Here is an 18,489-nt window from a genome sequence, read left to right as displayed (position 1 = left end):
TTCAAACTTAGTAAGCTACTTACAAAATGTTTGATTCAAGGAAAAGGGGTTTAAGGATCAATATTTTTTTCAAATCGGTGATATCAAGCTGTATCGAAGCACATAATTACTTGGTCTGACCTGCTGACTTCAGTACAGAAATATCACATTAAGACAAAACAAAGAGGGAGGCACTGCCAGCAGGATCCAACTTCCCTCCCAATCAGCAGCATGCAATAACAGCGTGAGTGAGCAGCCGATGTGAATGTGTGTGTGCGCAGTCAGATCTCAAATGCGCAGCGAGAAAGACCTCCCCGGTCCACATTGGTTCAGTGTTTTGGAGCCTAACCTGTGGCTTGGTGCACCGCTGTGAAAAGCATGAAAACTGGGATCCAGCTGCTCAGAGGACGAGTGAAAGGAAGGTGCGCACCAAGGAGCTGAACCCCAAGGGTGAGCACAGAGCTTTTCTGGACACATTCAACACATTTTCGCTGTTTTCTTATTGGTCATTATGCGCATTCGGCCTAAGTTTGGGATTGTGGGCAGTAAGCTGTAAATGCGTTTTATAGCTCATCTCACGAGAGGGGCGTGTGTTTTGCAGAATAATGTAATAACTGAAGCTTATCTAAAAGTTGGGGCTTAGTTATGTCTCACATCTTGACAGTTTACAGGAAGATGGTATTTCTTTGCTTGCTTTATATTTCTCTCAAAAGTAATGTAAGGCATCTTTAATTACACAGAATATGTTATAGCCTATTTTTTTTTTTTCAGCAGCAGCTCTCAGTCACTTCATTGGTTTTAACTAGTGAGTGCTCAGCTGGATTTCAGGCATAACTCACCAGACGTCCTCCCTCCTATTTCTAGAGTGGTAAATTGTCTGTTGTGGCTGTCTTTATTTGTGTGAGTTGTAAAACAGGAGACAACTTAAAAGTCTTATTACAGTTGTAAATGAAGTCTGCTGCTTTTAAGAGGCCAATACAACACAATCCAAAACCAAGTCATTGCACTAGATTTAGACAGAGTAGGTTGTGCTTATTTTCTGAGTGAACAGCTGTTTGTTGATTTTGCAAATGTTACAACAGGGCTCTATGATTGAAGGCCTGAGCATTAGATTATGAAATTATTCAATCTGTAATAAATTAGTGCAAATTCACAGACACTGCATGTTGTGTATTACCACATTAAGACAGCGTTAATGTGTGATTTGATATTGACAGTATGTAAACAGGCTTTGTGTTGTTTGTTTTATTTTAGATCATACAGTAGCATATTCTGCTTTTCTTGATATTTAATGTTGTAGATTTTATACTTAACTGACCACAGCCGCTGATACAATCTGATACCTGAAGACAGCACTCAATGCATTCACAACACACAGCACTTATCTGCAGTAGAAACATGCAGAATTCCCTCGTTTAAATGGGCAAATCAGCCACCAGAGCAGTTTACTATTGTGGATGAGATAGGCATGAAGGGTGGCGAGGGTCAGGAGGACAGAGCCGCTCTTGTATTTTCTAATTGCGATGATTCAGCAGTCAAATTTCCCATCCGTACGCCTTTCCTGGAGCAATCTGCAGCCAACCGTGGCATGTTATAACAACTTTACCAAAGTCACGAGGCCTCTCACACTGAGAAAATGTATATTTATTATGCCTCTGTTGAGTATCCTCAGGCTAGAAAAGTTATCTCTCTCTGATTCCAGAAACATCAGAGTCTGAACCTGATTCTGAAAATAACAACCACAAGTTCAGAAGATGGTGCAGCTTCTTCAGGGATTTTTCCTGGGAAAATGTGGGGCAAATGCAGCGGGATGTTTATTCATGTCTGAAAAAAGTTTAACATTGAGATTAAATGAGTAGAAAATTGAATATATATATTAAAACAATGAATGAAAAACACCTCTCATCAAGTGGGAATGCCATATGGGAATCTTTCATTTTATCGGGAATTTCCTTTTTGGAGATGCATATATACACAAACAACGAGTGGTTTAGTCTTTTGGCAGGTTGCCCAATGACGCATGTCAAATACCCATGTTTGTATTTACACATCACACCAGTGGATGAGCTTGTATGAATACGTCTTGTTCTGTGAGACATGAGACGTTGTCCCTGTGCCCTTGTTCTGTCCGCCAGCCTTCACCACAGTGGACGTGGGAATGTAGCACCTGGGTGTGAGTGCTGAGCTCCAGAGTTTGAGCGTGTGTACGCAGTGACTAGCTGTTGTCTTCACGAAGATAACAACCTTGGTCGGACATCAAGGTCCTGATGTCCAGTTTTTTGGCACGGCAGTGTGAGTTGGCTGCAGTCGACTCCAGAGGGACCTAGAAATGTTGCAAAGCTTTAAAGGTCAGATTCCTCACATTGTGTTACACTCCCTCGGTATTCAGAGGACATTTTCAGCCATCACATTATGAACGAATTGTTCGTAGCAGCTAAGCTTTCCATGTTTGAATAAGCTCTTCTTGCAATTTGCATCGACTATCCTGTTGCCATTTGCATGCCGTGGTGAATGTTAGATGTTCCTGCTTGTGTCCAGCTTGGGGACAAAACCTTTAAAATGTAATTAGATTTCATTCTACGTGTGTGAATCAGGATCAAGCAACTCTCTGCTCCCTTAATGCAGCCTGGACAAAGAACTTAACAATGACAAAGAATTAAAAAAGTAGAATAAAATGTCATATCAGTCATGTCAGGTTGTCTGTAGCAATAGAGAAGCTAAGATGTCTATTACAGATGCTCATGCGCCTCTATTCAGAGAATCATTAACCACTTTATTAGAAGAACACACTGTTAAAGAACTCTGAAAAAGATTTTGCCAATTTTATTATATTTTCTTATTTATGAAATTTTAAATAAAATCCCTTGACCACTGCAACAGTCTTTAAGCCTTGCATAAAAACTCATCGTATCCTTGTGATGCCAGCATTTCTGCTCCCTGTCAGCGTCACATAATGTTTCCATGTCAAGGTACTGAGAGATAATTGCAACTTATATTGTTAAAATAGTGAATATTAACTGCAGAGCTGTTGATGTGTGTTGTTCCTCCACTCAGGTCTCATCTGGTGCCCAGTTGTTTTGTCAATTAGTCACTCTTCTCTGAGACAAATCCATTAGTGGAGTGACATTGGACTGAAATCTGAAAGATTTTCACATTACAGCTCAGACAGCGAACATTTGGCACGCTGTCGCACGGTATTGGAAAAGCCTTTGAGAAATTTCTCATTTACTCAATGACTTCACTTTGCAGGAAATAAGCAGCTGTTAAATATCACTCTGAATATTGATGTGAAATGCAGTCTATCCCTCAAGCTATAGTTTAAGGCTAACTGCAAAATAGACTGCATTGGATTGTTACAGACTGTATGATTGGTAAGGTAATCTGAAGGGGCTCTTTGTTTGTGCTGGTGTTTGTTGCATAAAAGTCCTACTGTATGAGTCTGGCTGGTATCAAAGTGTCTCTTGTTCAATGGAGAAGTGGTCAGGAGCAGTGCTGTCTGATGTCATCAGGTGGATTGTAATCCACACCAGGAATTGGCCAAGAGGACAAAGGTGCTCAGATCCCTTTTCTACTGTATTAGTTTGATCCTCTTATTTTGGGAATGTGGAGCCTAAATGGCAGCTATTACTGAAGGACATGATCATTTAGATTAATTTATCATTCCTGCAAAACAAAAACAATCAGAAGTACTTTATTTTCTTGAGAGATTTCCTCTGTTATCATGAAATATAACCTCTATAGCTCACCTTGTTCATGGTTCCCAAAGAGCTAAACTGTTTTATGTTTTTGGTGACTATCCATCTACGCTGGGGAAGAGCCTTCCTATCAGTTTTGTAGCGTTTGACTGAATCTGAGTAGAAAGTGTAGTTCTACACTTCAGACTCCATCCTGACACTTTTATCAGCAGTCACATCATCAATAAGCACCAGTGACCCAGTTCCATTGGCAGCCAGACTTTACAGGCCCATGCCATAACACTGCCTCTATGATGTTTGACAGATGATGTGGTGTTCTTCAGATCAAAAGCCATTTCTTTCCTCCTCTATATTTTTCTCTTCCCATCATTCTGGCACAAGCTAATCTTGGTTTCATCTTTCTAAAAAGTCTTGTCCCAGAACTGGGCCAGATTTTTTAGATGTTTTCCAGCAAAGTCTAATCTTTCTGTTCTTGAGTGTTACCTGTGGTTTTAATTTTTATGGTAAACCCCCTATTTACACTAATGAAGGTATTGCTTGATTTTGACAATGACAGGCCTACTTCTTCTATCATCTGGTTTTAACCAGATGCTACGAAGGGTTTCTTTTCATAGGTGGTATATAAAAATGGATGTATCGTCTCTGGGTGTGAAAAGTGAAGACAATGCACCAAAAAACCTCAGGCTTCAATAGACTCCTTTTCAAAAAGCATCAACTTCTCTTATGAAATATAGCGTCACCAGTGCAATCCTTCCTTTTAAAACTGCACCAAATTGTTGGTATAGCCACTAAAGTTTCTTCTATGTCTGTGATAGGTTTGTTTTGATGTTTTTCAGCCTAAAGATGGCGTCTTTCACTTACATCTACACCTCTTTGGACATATGCGTTTAGATGGAACTCGGGGTTACAACATGGGAAGTCGTGTGCACCATATGCTTTGCGTTCAAGTGGTCAAGTCATGAGAAACATCATTGCTATGCAACAGCAACATGGACAGCATCTTGAAACCACAGAAGATAACAATATAGCAAGCTCATAGGTGTGTAACATAATGTAGAAAGTGCAAAGGCACACAGGGAAGAGATGGGCTATTGGGAAGATCAACATTTTCCAAGTTATGAAGACAAACCCCACATGACTAAAATTACAATGTATTAGCTTAAAAAAAATCATATCAAGAGGTCCCATTAACAGCTACTAAATGTAAAGTCAACCCTCAGAATCAACTCCAGTACCTTTGTCATGAAATGATGAGGGAACACGCCACACCTGGCCATCAAACTGCTTATTGGTCAATTGTTCAATGACTTCATAGTCTGTGAAAATGGAGGGATGATGTAAAAAACAGAGCTGGGATAGGCTGGATGGACGGATGTAAAAAACAGCTGTAATCTTAAAGGGTTAGTTCATTGTTTTTTATAAACCCCTTGAATTAAGAATGAAAGTCTACACTTCAATCACATCTTGATTGCTTCATTTCAAATCCATTGCGGTGGTGTAAGATTCAAAATTAAGAAATCAGATCTTTAATTTTTTTTAATGTTACCGATTTTTTTACTGTGTATATACACTGGGGTCACGTATATTGTTCACTTCCATATTTATACGGATACCTTACATGCATATAGACATGTTTGAATGTTTGTGCCCTATCCTTCTCCTGTCCTGCCTTCAGGCCATCAAAAGGGAACCATGTGCAGCTCCCTGAACCCCAAACAGCCCAGCGGCCCCGGCCTGACAGACATGCAGCAGTACCAACAGTGGCTTTCCAGTCGACATGAAGCCAGCCTGCTGCCCATGAAGGAGGACCTGGCCCTGTGGCTGTCTAATATTCTTGGTAAGCTATGCTCAAATGCAATTCACAAGTACATCTATACTGGTAAAACTCCATCTGAATATTTTTGCTTTGTAATACATTAGATATTTTTGTCAAGGGAAACTTTTGAAGATAAATCAGCATGAGGATTATCTGATAATTTTTTTTTTTTAAATTGTTTACCTTTTTAGGTGTAATTTATTCTGCCAAGGAGGGTCTACATTTTGGTTGTATTTGAAGAATTTCTTTCAGTGACGTACACACTTTAAGGAGTAGTTATATTTCATGTTCATGTATTATTATAGTTCAGTGTGAACAAAGTGTTATAAATGCTGAAGGGAGCAAAATTTCTACGCTAAAAAAAAATACAAGGTGCTGTTGCTGATTCATTTAAAACACTGTCCTAAAAATAACTTCCTGCACATTTCCTCATCTTGTCTCTAACATTAACTAAACTGGTATTGCTGATGTAAACACTTCTGCAGGGGACTGGAATCAATCTGAACCCCATTACAAACTATTTTAAATTCACCAGACTGTGTCTCAGTGTTCCCACACCCTCCGAATAGATTTACCCTAAATGAGTAATGGACATCATTAACCTTCCTTAAATAATGCACAGCCAATGGTGGAGAATATGCAGTGTCAGGAGCATCAGCATTGTGCTGTTGCATGATAAATCACTGTGCTGTGGACTAAGTAATTCAGGGTTGTGTATCAATAATGTTTTTTTTAGACTAAGAATGATTTATTTGCTGATTTGATATTTTTTACAAGCGCATGGTGAAAATGTGTAGTCCTACATACATGTGGCTATCATTGGTTTAAACCTCAGGTGAAACACAAACACTTCATTTTTTGCTCCAATGTAGGAATTACACAATTATTTGCTGAATTTCTGAGAGGCAAATTTTTCGGTAACCAGTATTTTATCAGCATTTTAAGGTATTATAGATTTTAAAAGGAGAACTGTCTACCAATACGCAACAATATCAATGTTAGTTATTCAAAATTTCATTGAAACTATGTGTAGTTGTTTTTAATGGCTGGGAGTTTCTCCAGGGGACATTGTACAGGCCAACAAATATTTTTCCAATCAACTGGAAGCCAGTTAAGCTCCTGAAATGGACTCCTGTCTGTGAGTGAACAACTTAAAACAACTTAAGTGTCATCCATGTTATCTCCGACAGTCTGTGTGTTTGCACTGGAACCAGCTGAACCAGAAACCTCTGGTCTGCTGTGGTGACGGATCAAGGACTCAAAGACATCAGAAGTAATACACTGCAGGGAACTAGTTTGTTGGTTTTGTAAACTCAGTACACTTAACTTCTGAGAAACAAGGCGCTGCTTCATTATAATGGGAGGAGTGTCACTGTTCACTGATTGAGTGGGAGGTGTATTCAAGTATTGAGTCATATTGTTATTGAGATATGAGTTTGAAAGAATTAAACAACTTATTTGAGTGTTTGAGCTCTGGAATATATTTTCCTCACACAGCGACGAGCGAGGGTCTAAGAGCCGAAGACAGGAGCTCGCTGAGTATTTCTCAAGATTTCAATCTCTCTTTTCTGGGCTCAATTGCAACATTTGGAACTCATTAAGCATTGAACCCCTAAACCCCTCCTCCTATAAGAAACAGAAAAGGGATAAAAGAAAAAAAAACTCGCTCCAATTTCTTTCCACAGACACCCCCCTGCCACCACCTCCTATTTCACAATGATCTAAGTAAGAAAGAATGGCCCTCTGGAAGTCAGTCAACTGGACACCACATGTTGATCACAAATGTATCGCTGCAACTGTGCAGGATAATGAGGCATTACCGTGCACAAACAGAAGCCCCCTTTTCATGTGTCCTTGTCTTTGCCCTCCCGTGGTGTACTACCAGGAAATCCCCCCAGATTTGAACAAATCATGCTGTAAAATTTCAACATTTGGCTTCTACAGAGCTGCCACATACCCAGCAGCAAAAGAGAGGCTCAATCATTAAAAGGGTTTTTGAGAGGCAACAACATTCACCTTCAGCTTTAGGTGGGAGTGACCTGGAGATTAAGTTTTATGTCTTTATACTGTATATCTTTTTTAAATGAGCACATTATGATGGATTTATGGTGCTGGACTGTCTCCTGTCTTTATGTGTCCCCGGCTCAGGTCTGGAAATCACCGCTGAGAGCTTCATGGATCGGTTAGACAATGGCTTCCTGTTGTGCCAGCTGGCTGAGACACTACAGGGGAAGTTCAGGCACAGTAATGGAGACCTGCCTGCCCATTGCAACAGCAAGGTACAGAGAAAGCTGAGGATTGCCGTCATCTGGCGTGATACAGGTTACAGTGAAAACACTAATCTGGAAGCTAAATCTTAGCTGAAAGTGTTCCCAGACCAACTTTCAGTTTGAATGGTTTCGCAGAGGATTGTTTCTGAGCGGGAAAACATCATTCAAGCAGCGACTTATTAAATCAGATTGACTGACAGCCATGTTGGTCTTAACTGTTCTAACAGCTCCCCTGATATCAAATCAATTTTGTGTATTACCATGTGAATTATCCATCAGAAGACACTTTTTCTGTCATGTCCTGAGACCAGACTGCTTTGAGACAACACTATTGAACTCTGATTGCCTCTCACTGAGACAGGAAACTAGTAGATTGATGATGATACTAGGTTTCTCTTTAAAAGATCAATAAAAAAAATACAAATCTTGCTCCTATTAAAATCCTCCTATCTCAAAGACATTGATAGCACAACATTTGGAGGACAGACAGAGTCAATTCAGATATATGAACAGAGGCTCTCTCTGTTCATATATCTTACTAGTTGACTGGTTTTGATAGATCGGCAATGCCCATGAATTCCAACTTCATGATTTCAGAAAGGAGTGCACAAAGAGTGAGCTGGGGGATGGGGGCCTGCAGCCTTCAACGGGGCAAAAAGAAAAAAAAAATAAGGAGAGCAAGGACACATTAACTGATGGGGCCCCACAACCCCTGTGAGATTTGGGAGAACTACGTTAAATGTTCTTTTCTTGTGCGCCTTAAGAGAGGGTTTAATGAATTTGACTAAACTTTGCAAGTAGTTACCTGTAATTTAACTCAAGCAATCTGTGCAAATGTATAATGTAAGAAAACTAAATTACTGAGGTGCAAATGTTAAGATTGAATCAGCTTCAAGATAGGTTTGATGTCTTCGGTGTATTACTGGCATGTCAAAGGAAATGTAAAATGAAGATGTTTGCCACATATTTCTACTTGTTTCCAATCCATAGAAATCCCACAGACACATTCCCAACTCCATAAGTTAAAAATGTGTCTCAGTCTGTGTTGAATATGACAACATCATTCAACTTTTTCAATATCTGCAGTTACAACAGATATCTATGTTACTTCCACATTGAGCCGACGTCTGGTGCTCAGTGTGACGATATGGTTCCAGCTGGGGAAACATTGATTAAGTCATGTTTCTGCTCAGAGGGAAAAGAAGCAAAAGGCTCTTTTGTTGCTTCTTCAGTGAGAGTTGTTGATGTTTGCACTGAGGCATTACTGTGGCGATGACGGTGGGTCTCCTGATCGAGTGCAGCAGCACAGATGTGAGGAAATACTTGAGGTCAATAACTGTGGGAGGGCAGAGGAGCTACTGAAATAGAGGAGCCTATTGATCGTGGAGACCAACAAAGAGGGAGCAGAGGAGTCCTGAGACAGATAGACAACGTATAGGGCTTAAAATCAAGCAGAGCTACATGATGATATTGAGCATGATTTATAGCTGTTTGTCTGCATTAGAGGCTCTTGTGTCACACTGAGCGCTTACAGTTTATTGAGCTATGAAAGATTAATAATGTTTTCCAGGTTATTTCACTGAAACATGCCTGCACTGTATCTCATCCTATGACACTTTCAGCTCATCTTGGTACTTTATGAGCTGTAGCTGTTTAATGTTACATTTTTACCACTTAAAAGAGAAACTTGCATCTGTGCTCCAGCCCCGCTGTAAGTTCATGTGTGTGAAGTGGGACTACTGGAAGGGATAGCAGCAGAGAGAAACAATAAATCGCTCTTTGTAGATGCTGTCTCTCACACATCCTCCCATCCGTTTACATCAATCAACATCAACTAAAGATGACTGAAAATAATAATTATTTCTCGTCATAGCACTGCCATGTGCCGAGCTCATTACAGCCACCATTAACTGGTCAAATGTATCGCGACACTACTGACATTTCAAAAGGTTTATGTTTTGAGAGAAGTGACATTGAACGGAAGACATTTTTGAGTCTTGTTTGGTCAACAGACAGATACGTCAATAATATCATATTTCCCAAAATGTCAAACTATTCCTCTAACATGTGTAGGAATGAGGAGCTTATACATTTTCAGAATGAAAGAAAAGTAGGTTATTGTAGCTGTCATTGCTCAATTCAAGTAAAGTTGTCCTTACTATTCACTCCCACATTTGTGAAGATAATGTTTTCCAGATGTTCTCTGCCTCCTGTGCAATTAGTAAAGATACAAAGGTGCAGACCACTTGGCAAGCCACAGCAGAAATAATTACACGTCATTCTAATTGTTAGATCAAACAGCACGAGCATTGTAGCCAACATTATTTCTCCAGGAATGCAAAGTAATTTAACGACACAAAAGATCCCAGAGAAAGTCAAAAGGAGAGCCTGGAGTGAAAAAAAAAAATACTCACAAAAGTTAGCATATTTCCAGCATGAGCTCATTGCACCTTTCACAAAGCACAGACACACATATCCTGTATAAAACCACAGCAAGGCGCATAAATCTCTGAACAGACCGTGTGGGGGCTGAAACTCATAAGCACGTCATTTGATCCCAAATCATAGAAGGCCTGGTAAAGTAGCCCCAGTTTTTAAACCCGTCATCTCCCATATTGATCTGTATGGAAAAGGTCCTTGATCTTGGGCTGAAACCAGAGCCTCAGCAGATGGAGCAGACATCGGTGTAGATGAAGAGTGTGTGGCGCTATGTTTTGATGGGAACTGGGGTTTGGGCTGAACGAGCCACTCTGGTGGTTCTTTCTTTGACAAAGTAAGTTAAAAGATCATTTTAAAATTAGGGTTTAAGTACTATATATCAGTGAAGTTAAGGAGATGCTCTCCATCTTAGGTAGATTTCTGTGGACTAACTTTTCTATGTCTGTAACAGAGCATTCCCTATCGGAGGATACCATGTCGCCAGAGTGCTCCCTCCGGCTCCTTCTTTGCACGGGACAACACAGCCAACTTCCTGGCCTGGTGTCGTGAGGTTGGAGTGGGAGAAACATGTCTGTTTGAGTCAGAAGGTTTAGGTGGGTCTGTTTTCTGTCTTCTATAAACATCCGAAAGCAAAAAAAAAAAATCTGAATGTAGGCCATACCGGGTTCATAAACCGGCATCAGTTTCCTCACAGAGATACAACACTGTTGGTCTTCCACTGCCACTGGCACTGCCAGAGCAATGGACTCAGATTTCTATCTCCTGTGAATGGGCTGATTGTGCAGGTACAGTAGCACGCAGGTTGGACTGTTTCCCTCTCCTCCCCTCAGAGGTTCAGAGACCCACTTTGACGTCCACACAAAGCTCACAAGGGCAGCAGTCTGTTGGGAGCACAGTGATTGGAGCAGCTCTACCCGACAATAAGGACATCTCAAATGCTGTGCTCATGCACAAAATGTCAGGAGCAAAACAAAAGGGAGCACAGACAGAAGGGTGTGAGTTGGTGAGAAAGTAGGGCAACACTATGCAAATATTTCCCTCATCTCAGAGAGGAGATATTTTTCTCTCGTCCTCATTCACACAGCCAGTGTTTTATCTGCCTCTCTCTAATCTACTGCAAAGATTTCTTGCATGTTATTTCACAGAAATATGCCTGCAGCTATGTCCGGACTGAAATGTCCTTCCAATTAGATGTACGGTATGTGACTGTGCCAGTACAACAGAAATAACGAGAATAACGTTCTTGTAATTCTGACTCGAGGTTGGTCAACCATCGCTAAGCAATTTAAACACTGCAAATAATTTCAGAATGCCACATTGCTCACACATTAGGAACTATTAATCCCCTTCAAATGCAGTGGACATGTAATTGTGATACAATGCTGTGAAAATACTTCAGCAAACAACAATCAGCTGACTTCTTTCTCTCATTCTTTCTCTCTTTCTTTCCTCCTTCCTGTCTTTGGATGGATTTATCAGTTCAGCAGTAGATGTAAGAACTTCAGGTTTGCTATCATGCAGTGGATATTGTGTCTATAATGCATGGTGTGCTGTGTGACATTCATCATTTGCTGTCTGGTTTGATATTTGTTAAGGTTTAGAATTAACACATTGAGTGTAGATGTACAGTATAAGTCTGAACAATACTCTTTAACATTTGATTTGGGACGAACAGGACGGCAGAGGAAAGGGAGGTTTAAATGCATGTAGTTTCACGAGCTTGTGTTTATGTCCATCTCACCCTCACTCATCGCCTTGTTCCTCATACAGTACAATGTCTCCCTATGACCCAATGCTAAAACTGATCTCTCCTTGTAGTTCTACATAAGCAGCCACGAGAAGTGTGCCTCTGTCTTTTAGAGTTGGGCCGGCTAGCATCACGGTATGTTCTTGCTTTTGATATTTCCTCTCTGCTTATCACAGTTCACCTTTGACTACCTTCCAGTATACTTCTTCAGATCATATCTTGATTTTATACTTATAGAATGACATTACTCTTTGTTCGTAGGTACAACGTGGAGCCTCCTGGCCTTATAAAACTGGAGAAAGAGATAGAACAAGAAGAGAAGGCACCTCCACCTCCCCTGTCACCTGTGCCCTCGGCTCAGCTCCTCCCACCATCGCCCTCTACATCTCCTTCCCCGTCTCCTTCCCCATCCCCGACTCCGACTCCGACCAAAGTGACTTCTAGCAAAAAAAGTACAGGGAAGCTGTTGGATGATGCTGTAAGTCCCTGGTGGTTAACCTCTGGTTTTGCTTCTACTTTTTGATAACGCAGGGGAAACATCTGTAAAAACGTTTATTTCAATGTGTATTACAGGTAAGACTTATCGCGGATGATCCACCCTGCAGGTGTGTGAATCAATTCTGTGTGGAAAGACAGTCGCAGGGTCGATACCGTGTTGGGGAGAAAATGCTTTTTATACGTGTGAGTATATTATATTGGATAATATGATATGAGGTTTTCAGTATCTGGTGTTGGCAAATAATTTGGTGCTCTAAAATTTTTTTTTATAATTTCAGAAAAGTATTCAGATTCTTTACTTAAATTTTTTTTTGGGGGGGGGGGATACAACACTGGTAAAAATGTTAATTTAAAGTAAATGACCTGATTTCATAGTTTTATATTATAAGCAGAAAATGTGCCTGAGTGTTTTTATTTTTTAAGCAGTATAACATTGTTGAGGTGGGTCAGGGGGGCACGTTTTCTCATCTTGTGTTTCAGTAACTACATTTTAAACAACTTTTACTTCACTACATTTCAGAGGCAAATATTGCAGTTTTTACTCCACTACATAATGTACAACATGCCCCTTTGAAATATGGAGTAATAAACTCAACTAAAAATACCTTTACTATAAATCTCTACTGTAAAACTAGAATAAAACTAAAATATAATGGCAAGTAGTGAAATGTTATCTCCATTAATTGTGGAGAATCAGTATAATTTTTTTTATGGGACCAACAGATTTTATAACATTACAAAGGGACACCGAAAATCTTTTCATTTATATTTTTGCTCATCTAAATGCATCCTTGTTTTTTTTTATTTTCAGTCTTGTTTGTGGGCGATAACAACACACTCTCACACGGCAAAGCAAACTCTTTTTCATTCACACAGCATATGGCAGTTTTGTGATACTTGGGTATGGCTTTGGGATAGAAGTCTTCCATTGTGTCTGGAGAGGCAGCCTTTGCTGTGAGGTCTCATATACAGCAACTGAAACAATGCCAGAGAGTAACATGCACACATTTCTATATATGATGACCAAGCTATTACTTGGTAAATTATTTACTGTTACCCAAAACTGTCTGTTGCGTGGACTACATCTTATAATCACATTGAATCTATCAGCCCAGGAAGTGCTAGACTTTCTCTTGAGTGGAGGGATGAAGGATATTTGAGAAAGATAAATGGAGGCTAACAGATCAGAAAAGTAGCCTCGGTCCCTTTGGGATCCTGGTTACTTGGCAACCCACAGTCAGGATTAACACCTCCAAGAATGTGATTCATGCTGATGGTATGTTTAGGATGTGCAGACGTGCAAAAGAGAGTTTACTCTTGGATGTCCTCTGCTGACAGCCCATTATATTGCAGCTACTAATGTTAAACCCTTAACCAAATAAAATCTCAATTATTGTCAGGTTTTGATGAACAAACCTGTTTTTTTAATATTAGTAAGAAAATTAAGCCTCTAATTTGCAATTTAAAAGTTTTTTCAGCTCGAGTAACATGAGACACGGTGTAAATCTCTACATTTGGCATCATTTGATGCCTTTTCGTTGTTTGAATGCTTCAGCCTTCGCTGTGTTGCTGAGCAACCAAGGACAAATGGTGAGAAGCTCAAAGTGTTGATCCAGTGCAATCTGTTGTACAGCATCTACTCTACATTTCATGCCAAGTCAAGTCTGGTTTTATTTAAATGACCAACATCACAAATCAGTTTCGAACTAGTCCTCGTTAGTTCAAACGAGGACACTTTTATTCTTACCTTAAACTCGCCCCAAAAAAAACGTTTTAACAAAAAGGAAAGAAACCTCGGGATGAACAACAGAGGAGGGATAACTCAGACATGCAATATATGTCATTAGATTTAGATTAAATTTAGATTTGATTTTTGACTTTATTGATTCCATAGTCGGGAAATTCGATCATCACAGCAGCATAGAAAGAACAAAAAGGTGCACACAATATGAAAAACAGTGATGAATAAATACACACACACACAGACTATATACACACAAAAAAACAAATCAAATAAAAACAAACAAATAAATACAGTTTGGGATGAATGGAAAAAGCGACCAGTGCAATAAAATGAAATGAAATGAATATGAATAGTGGCACATTATTTTATGGTGGTGTTGGAAAGTCTAACCGGTCGGAACAAACGACCTGCGGTAGCGCTGTCATATACACAGAGCAAACAGAGGAGTAAAATTACACAAAGATTACATGTATTACCATGTATTACCATGTGTTATCATGGGTATGAGTCACTGTGTGAGGGACACAGCTTTTGATCAGGCCAAACAAAGCAAGTGGTGAACATCTATTTCCTCTGTCTCTCAGCCAACTCTCTTCACGGTGAAAATGCTTTAATTAAAATTCCTCACATGGTTTTTTTTTCCACGCAGCAGCTGCTTCTACTGAAAAGACATGAATACAGTAAGGCTGGTCGCTGTGTGCAGGCAGCTGGGAGCGAGGACAACAGTGACGTGCTGCAGATATCACAGTCTCACTTCACAATAATCTGCACAGCCTGAGAGACTGACCTTCTCAGCTCCTGGAATAAATGAGCTGCTTGTAGCTTCAATAAGAGCAGAGAAACGTCGCAGTGTTTGTGAGAAGTGCTGTCCCAACTCAGCCCCGGGCCCCTGCCCTTCTCCTGCCTGCTGAGGAGGGACTTGGCTCCCTGCAAGGGTCTCGTCCCAGAGCATCATGATTGAAACCTCTCTGCATCACACAGGTCCATTAAGTCCACAGCCACAAAGCCTGAGGCCTGGTGCTGGTGATTGGAGCCACTGCCCCACCACTGCCCTCTAGATTGATTCTTTTAAGAGGCTTATAAATGTTGTATGTTATGCTGCTGGAGGGCAAGAAGTCTCATATCTGGCCATACTGAGGTGACAATGACACTCCAAAAAAGACCTCATAGGACATGAGGTCGTTTACTCTTTTTTTTAAACTATTTAGTTTGGATTTCTGGCTAAATCATTCTCCTACTGTTTCTGTTTTAAAACGTGAATACAGCTTCCTACTAGCCTCGACAATCACCTGTTTATTTACTCTTCTGTGTAAAGGGCCATTCAGTAAAGAAGCTTGTTTCCGGAGAGATGTAATGTCGTGTTAATGAGGTGGAGGGGCGATAAGCGTCCATCGTGAGTCAGACATGTTTTATGTGCACAGCCTATGGGGAAAGCAAGCGTCTGATCGTCCAATATACCACAGACGTTTTATTTCTTCTCTTCATTGTAATGAGGGCCGTTGCCATGGTAGCCAACCTTGAGAATGTGCCCTGACGTGGCAAGTGGCATCATATTAAAACAATTGATTCAGAAACTAAAACTGCAGATACAGTAATTCCTTGGTTAACCAGAGCACTTAATTCTAAGGTTGTGTGCTGTTTAGTGATGAAAGTGTTTAAGCCATGTTAGCAGCCTGACTCTGGGAATGCTGAAGTTGGTCTGTCTCTTTGTCAGTCCAACACTTTGGTGTGATGTAATCTGCTTGGTCAGATGCCAGAAAGTTTTGTAGATCATCCCCAGAGGATGAACCCATACTGACCCTGGTGTTTCCTGAACTTTTTCTCCGCCTCTCCCAGCGGATTGACATTTCTATGTTGTAGCAGAACTCTCGACAATGACATGCATTGTAATTATATTTGTTTCAGACATTCATATTACGCAGAGGATGAATCCTAATGACTCTAGCGATCCCCTAACAATGCTTCTAGTGCCACCAGGCAGCATTTGGCTGATTATCATTATTTATGAGATTAACTGACATGTTACAACAACATTTGGTCCAGAATTTATGTCACAATCAGACAGAGTTGTGATACCCGGTGTTCCTTTATTTTTCCTCCACCACCATCATCAAATCACAACTTTAGAAATGGTCAAAATGTATCCAATACATGAATTTATGACTAAAATACCCGCTTGTGACATCTACATCAGTTTTGAGTTTTGAGTGCTAATTAGGAAATATTATATTTTATATTCCGCGCTAACGTTGTGAGCATTTTTCTCAAACTGAAGTGTCTGAGTCTTATAGACAATGACATGAGTCTATCAGCTTTATGTTTGTCAGTAGTGCATTAGGGTCGTAGGGTGGAGAAAGCTTTCCTCCAGGGACACCATCCACATCAATCAACAAGCTTTGACGTCAAAGCCATGATTAAATGTTCATTCAACTTCAACTCAAAAGGCTCAATCAGCCAAATGACACTCGTCCTATAGAAGGTCTCTGCAACTACCATGAAAGCTCGTCTTTGACACACCAACATCACAAAGTGAGACCCTAATCCTGTTGCCTTCTGCAGATGCTGCACAACAAGCACGTGATGGTGCGAGTCGGCGGAGGCTGGGAGACCTTCGAGAGCTACCTGCTCAAACACGACCCGTGCCGCATGCTCCAAATTTCCCGCGTGGAGAGTAAAATGTCCCCTGTGAGCAGCAGCAAATCCCCCAACATCAAGGAGCTCACCTCCGACAGCTACCTGGTGGTGGCCTCCCACTATCGCAGCAAAAAGTGAAGACATGAGACTGAAAAGTGCCATTAGTGAATGGACACAGGGGATGACTTAATGCTGCTGTTTCCTCCACAGCTAGAGGACGTAGCTATGTAACATATCCCTGTTCTTATAAAGATGAAGCTACAGCAAAGGAGCATGCGTGGAAAGCTTGTGTAAAAGTGATGATTTGGTTTTGGTCTCTGTCAAAAAGCATTCATGGGTGTTTGTGATGAGATTACGCATAGACTCAAACTGTTGTGTTTTTAGTTTTACAGAAGTGTAAACAGCTTGAAACATTGTTGTCTTTACGATATAATGGGTTAACTGGGCAGCAAGCTGGAGATTTGTGATTTTTTTTTTTCTCATTTATTTGTATTTGAAGCAGTATATCACTAAGAGTAGGTGAAGTGTTTTCAGACTTTAGCACAGATGATCCTCTTATACGGTAGTTGAACAGGTCAATCGTAGCGGTCTGTATTTGAATGTGTTAAAAACAATATTTTGAAGGAAATTGTGGTGATTTCAGCACCTTTTTTGAAGACAATAGTCTTTGACAAGCTGATGTGGATTTTTTTCATTTGTGTGTGTGTGTGTTGGTAGAGAGCCAGTAGACATGTCCCACTAAGGCAATGTATTGTTTCCCCCCTCTTTCAGTTTTCCATTAGATTGATGTTATTTCTCGAAATGCCATATTGTACATCGGCTCTCATAGGCACCGCCTCAAACTAAATTCTAACTGTGACATTAGAAGAAGAAGAGAAAGAAGAGACTTTACAACCAAAAGAAAATGACCAAAGCTTTACATGATAGTTTGTACAGTCATTTTATAAAAAATATACATGAATCATAAAATGTTACAGCTTTTTCTTTATCATGTATTTCTTATTAGACTAACAAAAAAAAAGCAATGGTTAGATTGTTTACATGTTAAATAAGTATTTTATGCATTTTTATACTATTATTATTTTAATGGTATTATTCATTTTTGGAATAACTCGTGTGAAATAATTTCTAATGTAAGAACATAGACAATCATCTGGACAATCAAACCTCACTGACTTATGATTGATAAGCTTACAGTAAATGGTTCAGCCATTCTTCAGTTTGTTGTATGTTACTGACCTCTAGAGGTCGAGTTATCATTTAAATGTGAGAATAATCTGTTTTTTTAGCTTTAGATTCTTACAAATGTGAGATATGATTTACTGCATTATAACTGAATTTAACAATTTGTACAAGTTTATATTCCTGTAAAATGTATGTGTTGGTTCGGTATTAGATCACTTGCACAAAGTCTGAATTTGCAGTGAATGGATCCAGTTTGTTTTTGGATGTAAAAGTTCAATAAATTTGCAAAACTTGAAACTTCACAATTTGAAATATTTACTTTATTTTTAAATATTATCAACTGGACTGGTTTTACGAAAAGCCCATAAAAAGAGCCTATGTTGGAATATACAGTAAAACGTGTTCGTAAATATACAAAAATCCCCAAAACAATTGCTAAATGTTCATCTGATCATCAGATTTATAAAGTCCACAGCTGAGAG

At 39.8% G+C, this 18,489-nt stretch overlaps 1 protein-coding gene across 1 annotated transcript; it reads left to right on the top strand.

The window, feature by feature from the left end:
- Positions 1 to 271: 271 nt before the first annotated feature.
- On the top strand, positions 272 to 18,312 carry LOC138206539 (growth arrest-specific protein 2). Its single transcript, XM_069163329.1, has 8 exons — positions 272 to 429; positions 5,350 to 5,511; positions 7,639 to 7,769; positions 10,651 to 10,792; positions 12,018 to 12,081; positions 12,208 to 12,424; positions 12,520 to 12,627; positions 16,748 to 18,312. Exons 2-8 carry the CDS (start codon positions 5,367 to 5,369, stop codon positions 16,958 to 16,960), a joined length of 1,020 nt encoding a protein of 339 aa, XP_069019430.1. The 5' UTR covers positions 272 to 429; positions 5,350 to 5,366; the 3' UTR covers positions 16,961 to 18,312.
- The last annotated feature ends 177 nt before the right edge of the window (positions 18,313 to 18,489 follow it).

The sequence above is a fragment of the Embiotoca jacksoni genome, unplaced genomic scaffold, assembly GCF_022577435.1.
Source record: "Embiotoca jacksoni isolate LCO1_2020_lvr unplaced genomic scaffold, fEmbJac1.0.p SCAF_3, whole genome shotgun sequence".
Lineage (NCBI taxonomy): Eukaryota > Metazoa > Chordata > Actinopteri > Embiotocidae > Embiotoca > Embiotoca jacksoni.
This window is presented reverse-complemented; position numbering and strand designations above follow the sequence as displayed.